Below are 14,810 nucleotides of genomic sequence, written 5' to 3'. Positions count from 1 at the left end.
GAATGCTCTGTGATCCGACGAGGCTGCCACAGAAGGGTCACTCCATGTCGGGCTGATGAAAATCGTTGAAAGATCGTCAGGCTTGCGCAAGAACACATAAGCTGCAGGTGGAGCCTTCCCAGCGTTGACGGGCTTCAAAGTCTCCCTAAATTTTGGCGCGGGTCGTCGCCTTCTCATTGGGATGGGTTCGAGCCTTTCACTGCTTTTTCATGCACGAGTTAATTCCCCTATTCTTTCTTCCCTAGCATATTTTTTTCAGCTAGTCGCTCGCATTTTGTGCCCTTTTGGTATGCAGTTAACGTTAGGGTAGATTCAAACCTGTTTCCAAAACCTTTATTGGAATGAACTGAAATTTTTCTCCGGAAACCTTTATTACGCTCTGCCACGACGTTATTGCATGGCTATCTCATCACTCGCGAACAGAAACACTGTAACCTGCTACGACTTAGAACCGAAATTCAGTTAAGTGAAACATTACGTCAAGGTAGATACCGGAAATGTCTCTCATATTGAAGAAATAAAAGCTGAAAGCGCTTCTTTTAACACACTTAGGAGCCTTAGGCGGCATTGGTGGTTTCACTTCCTTAGGGCAAAATTTCTTTACTCCCACCTTATCTGCGGCTTCACTCTGATTGCGAAACGACTCATTCCCTACTCTCAGACGAAGTGCAGGTGATTTCGCTTAATATAATGCGTGTTTTGGCCCCTTGGCTTGTCATAATGTCAGATCCCGCGCGCCGAGAGTGGGCTCCAGCTTTATTTCCTACTTCCGCGTTACGTGTCGTACGCTTACGGAACACATATTAATGTGTTAACGTACCCGACCGGAATTCGCTATGGTAAAATTGCGTTTCCAGAGCATGGAAAAACATCGCTGTAGAAGTGCAGCTAACTCACGTTCAATTTATCTAGAACACGTAACACGGGACTAACAGACAGTTAAAAACAGAAGAAAGGAAAACGAGAGTACAGTGCCAGTTATTTTTTACTTGTTCGTTTGAGCTGGGTTACGCATTCAAAATGAGTCCTAGCCGAGTGTCCCGCCTCATCATTTTGCTTCAATTTATGTTCTTTGGCCCACTTTTTGGTAAAGGCAACGAAAAATACATTGCTGCTTCTTACAGGACAACAATGATCGAACTGATATGCCGTACGTCCCTAAGCAAGACTGTCATGAAAATTATTGTGCAAACCTTTATGAACATATGAGATAAAGCCGAGAATGTTCATTCCTGTGGCCCAGAGGCGAGAGTAGTAATTGAAAATCCAAAAGTCGGCTTCTCCGCGAATACCATTTGAGGTGCGAAGCTAGATCTCCAGGTACAGTCATGAAAATGAACTTTAATTGGGGAATTGAAGCAGCAGTTTTCAGTACCTTCACTTCGTGCAGCCATAAACTACTTCAAAACGAGCATGTCTACTTCAGTGAACCTGCTATGGAGCTTGGGCAATTAATTTTGGCTCACTAGAAACTGGGAAAAAGCTTACTTGAGAATTTTACACACCACGCTCGGCCGTTTCTACATCAATAATGTGTTGCTTCTTTTACGATAAAAGCACGCATTCAGAAACATTACCTCGTCATAGCTCTTGATAATGCCACGAATGAGTGGGTCGCAGTCCCTGAACCAGTACATAATGGCTATGGCTGTACACTCTCCTAGAACGAAGAAAAGCAGCACTAGAAGGGGACCTGCAAGGGCTATCCTGAAAAAGAAAATTAAGGCATATGAGTTCGCGCAGCTAATTAATTTCACGGTAGACCTCAGTGCATAAATATATTGCACCATTGAAAAAGAATAGGTGCAATCATTCTCTAGGCTACTGCATAATATATAGGACGCTTTACGTTTTGCTGACTATTAGATTTTGCAATCTCGCGAGAAAACCGTCTGTTTAAAAGCTACCGTCAAAAACGAGTATATTTATCAAATCGTGGTTGTGTAAACTTTATGCATAAAATCTTACTGAGAAAAAATTTGATTTAAAATATGCATTGCGGTCATTTCGGTTATTTCTCATTTACGTCTGCAGATATCGCCAGGGTCATCATGCATGACTCGAAATTGTCACAATAGCCGCAAATTTTCTCCGACAACTAGCCTACCTTTTTCTATGTATACTACATCAAATAAAAACTCCTCAGCATAAAGAAATGGAAAAGGGTTAGGTATATAAGTGAACGAGATACAAGAAAGAAAAAAAAAGCGCGAAAGGATGAACAACGCGCACACAACACAGTCCCAGCAAGAATGGACGGGCGACTACCAAGCCGGCACACAGAAAAAAAAAACGCATTTACTCGTGATTTGTTTCTTTCTTCTGCCGGCAACAAAAGTCGTCAGGGCTCCAGAATCTTTGTGCTTTTATCATTACGGAGCACTAACGATTTAGTGTTACCAGGAGAGAGGGTCACCGGATGTAATATTCAGAACATGAGCACAATAGGGTGCTAGTTCCCTGGCGCACGCATAGTTAGATGATCACCTATCGGCTATATCAGCATACAGAAAATTAGAACTGTAACACTCCATTCGCATTCACAGCAGGCACAACATATTGCATCGGCAGAGGAGAGGGCAGTTCGCACTGGTAGTGCTAACAAAGTCAGGATAGGCAGGGGAGCACAATAGAAACAAGTGTAACTCTGAAAAATAGGAATCGGTGCGTAGGTAAGCAACAGAAGTTGCACTGCCATGTTCGCCTCCTCCAAGTAATTTGGAGTCATTTCGGCGTCGTCTACGAAGTTCTTACTCCGCACACGATAATCAGCAGGAAGGCACTGAAAGACGGGTGCTCTGCCGTTCTAATGCGATAGCCATTACGGTGTCACTGTTGACGTGGTCACGTTGTGGGCACCGCTACGACCGGACCACCCCGTTACTGACGGCTTTGGAAATCACCCAATCTGTTTTTAAGGAGAGCGCTTGAACGTGCTATGTGATGGCGACGGGTTTTGTTATTATTATTATTATTATTATTATTATTTAGTTTGAAAGTTTGCCCAATGGTGGCCGGTTTCAGCGAGAAGACTGATGACTTGCTCGATATGCTCGTGTAAATTTTTTCCAGAGGCGAAAACGAGTCGCTGTGCCTCCAGCTAAATATTGAACGAAGCTAAGTGGAACCACGGTCTTTCAAGTGCCGTAACGGGGGAATGAAGCCCGTTTTCCCAACTGCGCGGCTGTCAGGAGCATTGTGCCAACGAGCAATAAAACTTTTGCTGAGCAGCTCTGTGACACAGTTTTCTGAACAGAACGAAGCGTAACAGGCAAACTGAAGCTGCCTAATACTTTCTTTCGTCACAGAGAAACTGCGATGGTTTTCCGTCACTCTAATCTCGCGCTACATCAACTCCCTACGTATGCTTCGCAGCTGACGGCGCTGCTCATCCCACCACCAGCCCAGGCGCTGTTTGCGCCGAGCAGCAGCACCAGCTGACTCGCGTGCTGCGCAAAAGAAACATGTCGCTCCCGCGTATTGGGATAACAGATTCGAGGGATTCAAGGGCACCACATAAGCTTGCTATCGCTGTGAACGCTACTTCCTGTGGAGGTGACACTGACATTTCTTTTTTACCAGAGCATGATGAAGCATTCATATTTTTAGAACGGCAGCTGTAGGCATCCTGTGCGAGGTGAAGGATACGGAAAGCTCCATAATTCAAGCTTACAAACAAGAAAAATCCCTAACCCATTTCTGCACTGGTTCACTGCTGACCTAATTTCCTGCGGCATTTACAGCCACGAGTTCTGTCGCGATGGAGGCCACAATGAGCGGGAAATTGAGTTTAAATGTGACCTACTTCACTTGGGATGATACATCCGGTATTGAGCTGGTAGGCAAGGTCGAACAATCGGCAGGACTATGTCGGCCGCCTGCGTGCATCAGCTATAATAAGGTGAGCTGCAGTCAATTCGGAGTCAGTGAAGAACAATCAATCTTTTTTGTTAATTTGCGAATAGCGGGCTATATGTTAAGCTGGAAATGGTACTGCTTTAGAGACAAACGTTTTGCTGCTGGTTATCAATCACTGATAAACAGTCTTCAAAAGAGGGGATTGGGCTTGAAAATAAAACTCGAGGTCTCTCTACGTACATGGTAGCCATGCCATGGTCATGTACCGTTCAACGATAACGAAAGTGAGTCTTGGGAGGGCATACAGATCATTCACTCGCAACAAATCGTTTCTGGTGGCAGCAAGTGTCATGATAAACGCTTTATTGCGGTTTGTTGTGTATCAACAGCGCCCCTGAAACGTACCTAAGGCTTGAAGCTGCCCGCTTCCGACAGCACATTTAACCGGATTTGTGTACAAATATCGACAGGAAGTAACGCCGTAACTCCGAAATAGTGAGTCACAAGCTTCGGCATAAATTCCCCCATTGTGCCTAGCGTTAAGCCACCGAACAATTTTAACACGTGACAAAGGCACTCAACCAGTTCAAGCAGACGCGCTTGGCGTTCCACTATATTTTGCACGGCATATAGTGCTATAGAACTAACATTAAAGCCTATTAATAAGTTTAGTCATAGGCTTCTTCGAGGCAAGCATTTGGATTTAGCAAAGTATTTTACTACCTATGACGTTTTTGCATTGAATACTAACAAAACAGCAGGACATCTCAATAAATCGTCTGAAGGACAAAATCACTACGCACGTTATATACAAGCACGATAGGAACGATCGAAAATGCGTTTTAAGGAATCGTTTTTTAAATGGTTATGATTGCATTGTTGATATACACCAAAACGGCAAATTTTTACATGTGCGAATGGCTGACGTCTGTTCATATCCATTTCACAAGTTGCTGAGTGCTGAGGATCTTCTTCAGGTCAGTCACTAATTGTGTTCTCGCTGTTTATCAATTCAGGTAAACGCAACCTTCAAGAAAAAGACACACCAACCTTTTTGCATCACGTAGTGTCCTGGCCGCCATGAACCTCTGCACTGCCATCTGGTCGAGTCCTGTTCGTACAAGGCAGAACGGCAATGCTCCCGCCATTCCGCTCCAGAAGTTCTCGTCTGTTGTAATGTCCAAGTTCATGCTTGGCACGAACGTGAGAAAATATCGAGAAACAAAAAATGCCGAAGAGTTTTTTTAATTGCATTCAAATATTTTTGCAGGTTACGGCATCAGTCTAGGTGGCCTAATGGTGAAGTGGGCATCAGCATATTAGAACACAAAAAGAAACGACAACACCTGGATAAAAGAAAGACACAAGTGATTTCGTTTAGCTGGTTTAGCTGTGCTGAAACGTGTTCTATGTTCAATAGGAAACGGGAAAATATCTAGCCAGGCAAGAGTTTTGAGTAAAGCATATTTAAAGAAAATTTCATTTACGCAATTATGTCAACGAATTTAATTATTTTCTTGCGACAATGGTCAGGGCCACATTTAATGAATAAACATCGCCACCATAAGAAGTCCAGCACACAGAAAATGACGTGGTTGCTGAAAACAGCGTTTACGGTTGGAAAATTGGTTTTCTTGCTGCCGAAGCCAAGTCAAGTTGCTGACTCGCCATAGGTCCGGGCAGTGACTCAGTTCATTCGAGCATTCAGTTCGCCGACAGGGTAAGAGGTCGAAGGGCTAGGTGGGAAAGGCTCGGACGCACAAGAAGAAAACGGTGAATTCCTTAAGCTGTTTGGTTTATGTTCTTGAGAAGAGTTACCACTTAAGAACATTTTTTGGGGAATACGGGACAAAATGCCCAACCTTCTCAAGTCTATTTAGACTTTTCTAGAAATGTGAATTGCAATTGAATTGCACCTTGTGTGCTACTGCATTCTAAATGTGCGTTTTAGCCCTCACTTTGATTTCATTAGTTGTTGACAGAGTTGGATGGTGAACATAGATAAATGTAAAGTGTTGCCTCATCGAGGCTCGAACCGCCGAAGATGTGACAATCATGATGATGTCGCTGCGCCACACAGCTTCGGGCTATCTGAATTTAAAAGATAGCGTTTGTTTTGGCCTACGTCTATGCGCTGAAAGTATGCCCTCTCCTCCCTCCACACTTGTGCTTACTTTTCGACAAGACATTGAAAGCAATAGTGATCTATTCCACAGTAGTGATACTCACCGGAATGCAAAGTCCGTGATGTTCGCATCGCTCATAGGACGTAGCGGTGGTGTCACATTGGAGGAATCGTAGAGAACTTTTGCAATGATGACGATGGGTGACAAGAACATGACGAAAGCTTGCGCGCAGTCCGCCCACACAACACCACGAAGACCTCCCTTTCGTGGAAGGTGGCAGAATAAATAAAAAAGCACAATGGTCAATCAGCGGAACACCTAAATAATTACAACGCACATGTTGGAATCTATGTGAAGCAAAGCTTTCGAGAAGCGCGTAATTAAATGCGTTATCAGCTCATTTGGCGAAAGGCGCTTTGCAGCAAAGCGATTACGAGCTCACAATGCTAATCGGCCCGTATTATCAAGGGTTACACTCTCTCCGGGATTTCGTACCAACACCTGTTAGATCGGCCTAATTTACAATTGCACTATTTTCAGAAGGGACCCTCTATACTCTCGAAACCTACTACGCAAACGCGCCAAGCCCAAGGAAAGGAAGACACGAAACGGTGCCCTTTGATAAAGGAATTATGTTATGGAAGGTGTATGTTTGTTGCAGCGAGGACGTAAAAACGAATAGCTTTCTTTGCCTCTTTCAGCCGTTTTTGTGGCAGGTCCATGGCACCACGGAAGGTCGGACTTGCGCCAGCGAAGGCTAGGAACCGGGCCAAGGAAAACGGCACGCACTTGCGGACAACAGAGTTGAGAATACGCGAGCAGGAAAGTGGGAGGGGGGCGGGGCTTGGTGGCTGTGAGCTTGAGCTCGCGCGAGGGGGGGGCATAGGGTCACTAGTTTGCTCACCCGGTTTTTTTTTTCGTTGCGGGAAGTTAACAATTGTAACACTGTAAGGTAACATCACCGACAATTACCGACGATTTGGTAAGGGTATATGGATCCCATGCGATTTTCGCGTACTCAACCAACAGACTTATTACCGTTTTGCAAGACATTCATTCTTGGATTTGCACCACGAAGGTTTCGTCTTAAGGACCACAGCGCTTTTAGGGACCCGGAGCTCAAGTAGGTGATCGATGTGGCTATACACATTGATCACATTTCGAGATCACACAGATCCCAGTCGCTTACATTTACAGCCATCAGCGATGGCTGCTGCATCATTTTTCGGTATCGTTTCGGATTTCATTGTACAGCCACATCGCATAAATCCGGTGTATTGTAATGGTAATAACCAAAGCGTCCGCAATATCTTAGCTCTTAGTCAAAAATTTACTTTAACACCGTCGTTTATTCACAGCGACCGGCATTCGTGGTTGAAACTTGGCGCAGGTATACAGGATCATGTTATGACGTTGAAACAATCGAGGTCTGCCGCCGGCTCCGGTGCCCTAATCTATGGTTACGCTCGCGGTCAACAACAGGTGGCAACACACGTCGCAGGCGGCAGACAGCACTCCATGAGGATAGTCGAGCGGCAACATTTCGCTACCACTGAGCGAATGATTCTTGCAGCTGTTTTCGCACACGCCACTTGCCGGCAATTAGGGAGAGCCGTAAGGAGCGGCCAGTTCACGCACGTGGGCAAAACTTCCGAGGAACTGCCACCCTCTCTCAGCATCGCCTGATCACAGCCGTAGCGATTTGAACTAAGAGCATGTCTCTAGCGTACTTGCTGTGCCGGCGAAAGCGTCCCGAAAATATGGCATGCCACTGCCGGTGCCTTATGCTTCGAGCCGCTCATTCGCGCCCTGTCTTTCGCTAGTGTGGCCATACCTCTGAACAGCAACGCATACTGGCAGAGCAGGTATGCACATTGGGGTAGATAAAGGATGTATGGAGGTCATAGGGGGACAGATAGATATAGGGAGATTGATTGCGGACGGGTAAGTTTGTTTACTGGCGTCCAAGCCACGGCGTCACTCTCTGTGACAATACTACTTCGATGGAGCGAGACGCCGCAACTTTGCTGGAAAGTGACCTGTGACTTGGCAAGGTCTAGCATGTCTGCTGTTATTTATTTCCAATTTTGGTAAAGTAGTGTTGGGTATTGCGTGCCGTTCTTTTTTTCTTTCTTCTCAACTTTGTCACGCCAGAAACAGAAGCACAAATTGAATTGGAAGTCAAACCAGTACGGGATATAGTAGGAAGAGAGCTTACCAGTGCTGTATAAATTGTACCTGCCAGGCCGATCACGATGTTGGCGTAGACAACTCGTATGGGAAACACTGAAGCAGGAAGAAATTAGTTGTAGTGTTCAGTAGACATTTTGGTGCATAATGCTCTGAGTGACAGATACGGTATAGTTACGGTTTTGTTGCTTTCAGATCGTGGAGAAAGATGTCTACACACAGCAGTCTCGCATTAAAGAAATACCTAAGGACTTCTAGGCGTTTTGTGAACATCTAAGGAGCAGCAATTTTGGCAGTCTGAAAAACCCGTAGGTATAACGCGACAAAATCTTGATATGAAGTACACACATCTGCAATTTAACTTCTGCGTAATATACCAAGTGGCACCTATATTTCGTAATCTGCGCGTTCAACCATCACAACCTAATTCATTCATTCGGATTGGCGTCTACGTAATGTGACAAAGAAAGCGCGAGATTCGTACAAGTTTATTTTAAGACTGGTAAACACTCCTTTCGAAACTTTTCTAAATCCGGAAAAAAGCGTTGTTGACTATGCCCTTAGTTCACGTTTCACTGATGAAATCTAGCAGATCTACTTTTTTTAAATTATAAGGATCTTTGAAATAACTCGCCAGTGGGACATACGGCTACAAATTTTAATTTCAATCGCCTCGGACAGAAAGTTTGATTCATAATTGAACGGGATATTTTTATTTCAAGAATACTTCTTTTTGTTCCTGTCAGATTTGGAAAGAAGCAGCCAAAAGTCAATAAGAATAATTGTTTGCCGTGAGTTCTTGGTTTGTCACGTGTAAGAGCATCGTATGTAAATGTGTTCTCTTGAGAGCCGCATGTTTCTGTGAAAATCGGGTTTGCCGTAGTGATGCACACGAATACAGAGAGAAGTTTTAGAGAAAGTACGTCGCTCAAAATCTAGGTGCACCTTTCTCAAATTCTTGCTGCGGCTTTTAGAAAAACAAATCGGCTAGATAAAAAAAACATCGCCTCACCAAGGCCAGCCACACTGAACGCAATAGCTTGACTGCTTCCATGTACCCGACGTGGCCCATGAATAGGAAATATCTCGTTCTAATTCATCTTCATCGTTCTTATTTAAGTTAAAATGTCGGCCTTCGGTAATGTAGGAAGAGCGAGATGTAAGTGCATATGTTATGCTCGGCGACTAACTGTATTCCTATAGACTTTTTTATTCACAGTAGAAGTCAGAAGACCTACAAAGAGTTCATGACGTTTTATGCACTTCCTTCCTTTAATATATTGTCCTTATTAGGGAATGAATATACTCACTTGTAGACACCGCAATCGCAGAGCTGAAGATTCCCACTGCACCTACGCTTTGCTGTAATGAACAAAATTTCATAGATTCTCTATTCATAGAAGCGCTGCATCACAATGGAAGCGCTGCATCAAAAAAAAAAAACTCTCTTTGTGTACATGTTCTTTGTTGTCCTTGTCGTCGATAGTTTTCCTAAACCGAATAGCTTTCTCAATATTAACAGGGAACATCTAACTGAACTCGACCTATGCAGGCAGATCACCTACAGAGGTGGAAATACATGAGAAATCTCCATAAGCATGCGTCCGTATAAAAAGATGAGAGTTGCTACATAGGTTTGCTGGTTGCACATGATCCACTTTGTTTTAGCGCAGGGGAGAATGACAGACACATAGAAACACATATTAAACATCCCATAACACTGTGTGTTGTCTAATGTACATTTGTGTCTGTCTGTCGTTCTGCTTGTGCGACAAGAAAGTACAGAAGCAATGAGTCTCATATAGATTTTAACCGATTATCTGAATGGCACATGCTGCAATTGCGAAAGTGAAGCCGATCAGTGATGAACACATTGCTACGGCATTTCAAAAGTAGGAATAATGTGCTACGATACAAAATATGGTGTTCTTTTATTAAGCTATACACACAGCTAGAAACAGTGTTGATGGGCGTACTTTGCGTAAATAAGGAAGCAGAATACTCGATCTGTCTACTTACACTGAGGATGAAATAGACGATGCAGGCAGTAATTCCAACTTTGTTGTCGAAGCGCATGCGAAGATACTGTTTTTGACAAAAAAATAAAAATAAACGACTCAGTGTGACACATGTTTTCATTATTTGCGTCCGAACAACTAAGGGGTTGTTGATGAATAACTCATTCATTTTTCTTGTTATATTTCTTTCTTTGCAGAAAAACGCACGCCTAAACTGTGTGTCAATCTGAATAGAACTTCCTAAATCTGCTTCTTGCAAGAATGTCCGGCCTAATGTTATATCCCGTTCAATACAGCGCAAATAACGTCTTTCCGTGCATTTCCTTGAACTATATTTAATGGTTGAGTGCCACTGGTACTTACACAAACTCCTGACTAATGCCTAATATTATGTGCGGAATAAACTTGTTGTCACGCTGCCATCTCGTAAGACTACTCTGCGCCTTAGGCAACCTGCAACATATCCATAGCTACATAGACTGAGACGAGATGATTCAGCACTGAAGAGGAAGCTTGAGCTCGGGGGCTCCTATCTCAAGACACTGGAAAGAAGAAATCATTTTTCTAGGTAACGAGCTTGTCAGATTTGAGAAGGTTTGTTGCATTTAAAAGAAAAGTAAAATATAGTGACTGTTGATAGCGAATATTTTATTTAGGCGATCACTTTTTATTAAAGTTGTTGCAAATTGCAAACTTTAAGAAAAGAGGACTACCAAGTTTACAGCTGTGTAACTCAGCACTGAAAAACGATGTGAATATTCGGTGAACTGCATGTGACAGTTTCTCTGGCAGAATAAATTTATAAATTTATGTATCATACAAGGCTATCAAACGGACGACTAATTTGTGAGTAGGACGTTTGCAGGAGCCTCGCAAACAATGTAACCAATTCGTGTAAAACATTAATTGATGTATGAAAATAGTCCCCTTTGGATGCTCTAATGGATGCATTTTCAGGTCTGGGATATCTTTTCTTGGTACAGAGCTACAAATTTCAAGATTTGGTGCTTTCATATTTTTCGAGTTGATTAATCCATGAAAGCGTCTTTAAAAATTTAGACTTTATATCAAAACATTGCTTCCTGTATTCACAACAATTTAACTTTGTCTCTCAGAGACAAACTAAGGAAAGTTGGCCAAGTGGTTATCTCTTAAACACTTTTCTGCGTTTTGCATGTGTTTCAATGGGCTCAATCATGGGTCCGAACTAAAGCTTCTTCTGAAGCCTCCCCACTTTCATACGTGACTAGGAATTATTTTACTGTGGTATAAAAGTGCGTTGTAATGCTTCCACTCGGCCGCGTCATTTCTGTCTTACTCCTTCTGTGTCACGTGCCTGAGCATGCAGAAAGTGTAAAGGCAGAAAGAGAATCACAGGCACGCAGCTAAATCTTGGAAGCATGAGCATCACTCGCCTATTTTACAATAGATGGCGCCACAGTTATGCCCCCCCCCAGGTAACAAATATGTACCCACTGCCTCACAGTAGAGATATGTAGGTTTATTGAAGTTCTCTATATGCTGTGTGTCACAGATGCACACGCTCGTTCTGGGGATGATGAGAGAAATGTGCAAATATGCAGTATTACAAACATATATGTCCGTGAATGGGGGCAGGCTAAACTAAAAAAAAAATCCAACAAATTCTTCAAAATCATGAGCGGTGTCATTTAGTGGTCTAAGTAAATCAGAGATACCTATATGCGGCCACTATACCATGTTTTATGTTGTGAATTATTTTTTTGAACATGCGCAACAGAGCTGCCCTCACTAGTAATATTTTGTAGGACGACATGTAGCGATTATATATGCATGGTTCCCGTAACTACTATCTGGACCTCATGTGCCGGTTATCCGAATGTGCAGGCTGCTTCACCGAACAGATTAACATATTGCTTGTGGTAGATAGCCGAATTTTAGTCTATGAGCTGCGCTACTCGAAGAGGCCGACATTACTTGCACAACTAATTAATATGCATAATCGAGTATTTAACAAGAACTCCCCACACAAGTTGTTAACTAACTACTTTGAAACATGTGCCCTTGTACAGGTAAACAAAAATTGTTTTGTTGAATCTATTTTACTTAGCCACTGAGACATTGAAATTTGTCAAGGGAAGTAACGACCGTCATCAGGCTTTCACTTTAACAGAAAGAACGGCTAGACAGACAGACTCCGCGCTATAAAACAAATTAGTTCCGTCAAAAAAAAACAAGAAAAGACAAGGCATATTATATATGTCGCTAGCATAGCGGGAACCAAGCACTTGTGCTATGCTCCCGCAGGAAATTTCATGCTACACTTAACTATGCACATCATTGGCAACTGCCAAGCGTTATTTATTTCCATTTCTTCATTTTGGGGCAAAGCATTGGCTAAATAGCAATAGTTACTTGTGTTAAAGTGAGACACCTCTCTCACCGGCGGGGCTTTACTTGAACACCGACAGTATTATGATTGGAAATGTTTTACCAGTTGCGCAGTTCAGCGTCAGAAACCTACTGGGTATGATCATAACTGCGAATTACACCGCTATTCAGCATATATTCAACGTAGAAACATGTCTGCGACAGCTCTTCCCAGTTTATATATTACACCACATTTATATGTTTCCCGTGTCACAGGTAGCACCGTTTACAATTATAATAACCTGTTGCAAACACATGGCAAAGCCACACCGGAGCAAGCTAGATAGCTGAGAAAGTTGACATTCATTATGCATGCTGCATGCAAGAGACGGCCTAACACGAGACAGAGGCACGCCGGATGGGCACGGGCTGACTGTCAGTTTTATTAGAAAATATAAAAAAATTTGTCTCAACTTCAACCATTTTCAAGTGTCATTGTGAGAGGGAAAAGGAAGATATATGCAATTATGATATCACATTTTTTTCTTGCACTTGTACACTACACCTTCTCCTTTGCCTTCTGATCATATAACGAAGCTCAGTTTTCGCTACACTGCTCTGCTTGGAGAACAACTTTAAACCCAAAACCTTTCCCTATCTCAGTCACTACGACACTACCTATGCAACTCTATTTAGCCTAATAACTGCCCCCAATGCGACGCATACGCATCACCCTATCGCATCACTTTGGTATGCTCCCACATATTGGCCCTGCCCCTTCACCCATTGTTCTCATCCTCAAGCCCACACCTGAATAGTGAAAAGTCGGGGAGGAGGGAGGCCTGGTTCCTCGTTAGAGTGTGACAGGCTGAAGAGGCGTCAAAGGCGATTTGGATGCTGGATGGAGGATTTCTCCTACTTGCATCGCTCCTGTAGTGAAGATGAAGCCTGTCGCCGACGCTCGCATTCCTTCAATAAATGTTCACTCTCTCTCTCTTTCTCTCTCTCTGTTTCCCTAATTACCTCGTGTTTGGCATTGGCTGGGAATTTTAGCAGTATGGGACGACATGAGCCGCTGAGTATGTGCCACTAGGAAGGAGCCCGCACCGACAACTTGGTAGACTGGCTGCCTATGTGCAAGTGAGCATGTGTCAGTGGGTTGGGAACTTTCTCGGGAAATGGACAAGAAGGGTTGCTGTCACGGTGTAGGTGCCCGAGCAGCCAAGCAGAACAACATGTAAGAAGTGCAGATGGTAACAAAAAATTGCACAACTCGGCAATAGAAGAAATCAAGTTAGGAAGCAGAAGGTAAGCGAACAATTGGGACCATGCATTCATAGAACAGCAATAAAAAACATTAAAATGAAGAAAAAATTGAATGAATTTAACACATGTGAGCACATGTCTCGCAGGGCTTCGCTTTTCGCTGATTCAAGCACGTAGGTGGGATATGGCGATTTTTAATGCCTTGTTATCCTACAAGATTATGTAAAAAAATTAACATTAACCAATGAAGAAGGGATATCACTGGAACGAACGTTCAGCAAGATTACAAGTTCACTGGTTCTTGTTGTTGTATCGTGCCACACTCTCTTGAAACAAAAATTAGCACACGTCAGGAAAAAGAAAATAGGGAAGAAAGTTCATACGTTGAATTTGCTTATTTTGCACAGAAAATGAAGATACAACGTCCACACATACGCTTATTAGATTGACACGTCAAGTTCACGCGAACTTCACCGCATTTTTCTCTCCATATTCCACGTTGTCATTCAGCTACAAGAATACTAGCCTCAAGCATCGGTATTTTTTTACTCCATTCCTACTGATGGCATTCGTACGTGAGTTAGAGCCCCAACTTTAAATACGTCACATTTAATGTCATGAACCACGGCTCGGATTCACTAATGTATGCGAGGGAAGCCAAACGAAGTCTGGAGCTCAAAATTAAAGTGGGAAATTGAGAGACTCCACTACCAAACCTTATTTCGCGTATATTATATAAAAGTAGGACATGAAGTTAGATCACACGTTTATCGCCGGCTCACGTTCCATAGGTGTAGTTGATGAACAAAAATAAGACAAAGAAAAAGGAAGTGGTTACAAAGCCACATGTGTAGCTCGATAAGCAGAGCATTACGCAGGCAAGGTTGTACGTGTGCGTTTCGTCTACGACCAGTAGAAATTGTTTCCTGCTTCCCCGTTATTTTCCTAAAGCTTTATCTGGATTATGAAGCTGATTTTAAAGTTATTCCTTTTCGGCTGTTAA

General features: G+C 43.1%; 1 protein-coding gene across 2 annotated transcripts in view; it reads right to left on the bottom strand.

Annotated features, from left to right (window-relative positions):
• The window catches only part of LOC142564968 (sodium/iodide cotransporter-like), a 58,695-nt gene that overhangs the window by 39,153 nt on the left and 4,732 nt on the right, over window positions 1-14,810 (bottom strand). For both annotated transcript variants that reach the window (XM_075676194.1, XM_075676193.1), the window contains exons 3-8: window positions 10,194-10,259; window positions 9,485-9,536; window positions 8,203-8,270; window positions 6,088-6,245; window positions 4,909-5,049; window positions 1,578-1,707 (exon numbers count right to left, since the gene is read on the bottom strand). In XM_075676194.1, coding sequence (XP_075532309.1) covers window positions 1,578-1,707; window positions 4,909-5,049; window positions 6,088-6,245; window positions 8,203-8,270; window positions 9,485-9,536; window positions 10,194-10,259 — 615 coding nt within the window. The remainder of the gene's footprint in view (window positions 1-1,577; window positions 1,708-4,908; window positions 5,050-6,087; window positions 6,246-8,202; window positions 8,271-9,484; window positions 9,537-10,193; window positions 10,260-14,810) is intronic.

This window comes from Dermacentor variabilis, chromosome 11 (assembly GCF_050947875.1).
Source record: "Dermacentor variabilis isolate Ectoservices chromosome 11, ASM5094787v1, whole genome shotgun sequence".
Taxonomy (NCBI): Eukaryota; Metazoa; Arthropoda; class Arachnida; order Ixodida; family Ixodidae; genus Dermacentor; species Dermacentor variabilis.
The sequence above is the reverse complement of the archived record's forward strand: the minus strand, read 5'-3'. Positions and strand labels throughout refer to the sequence as shown.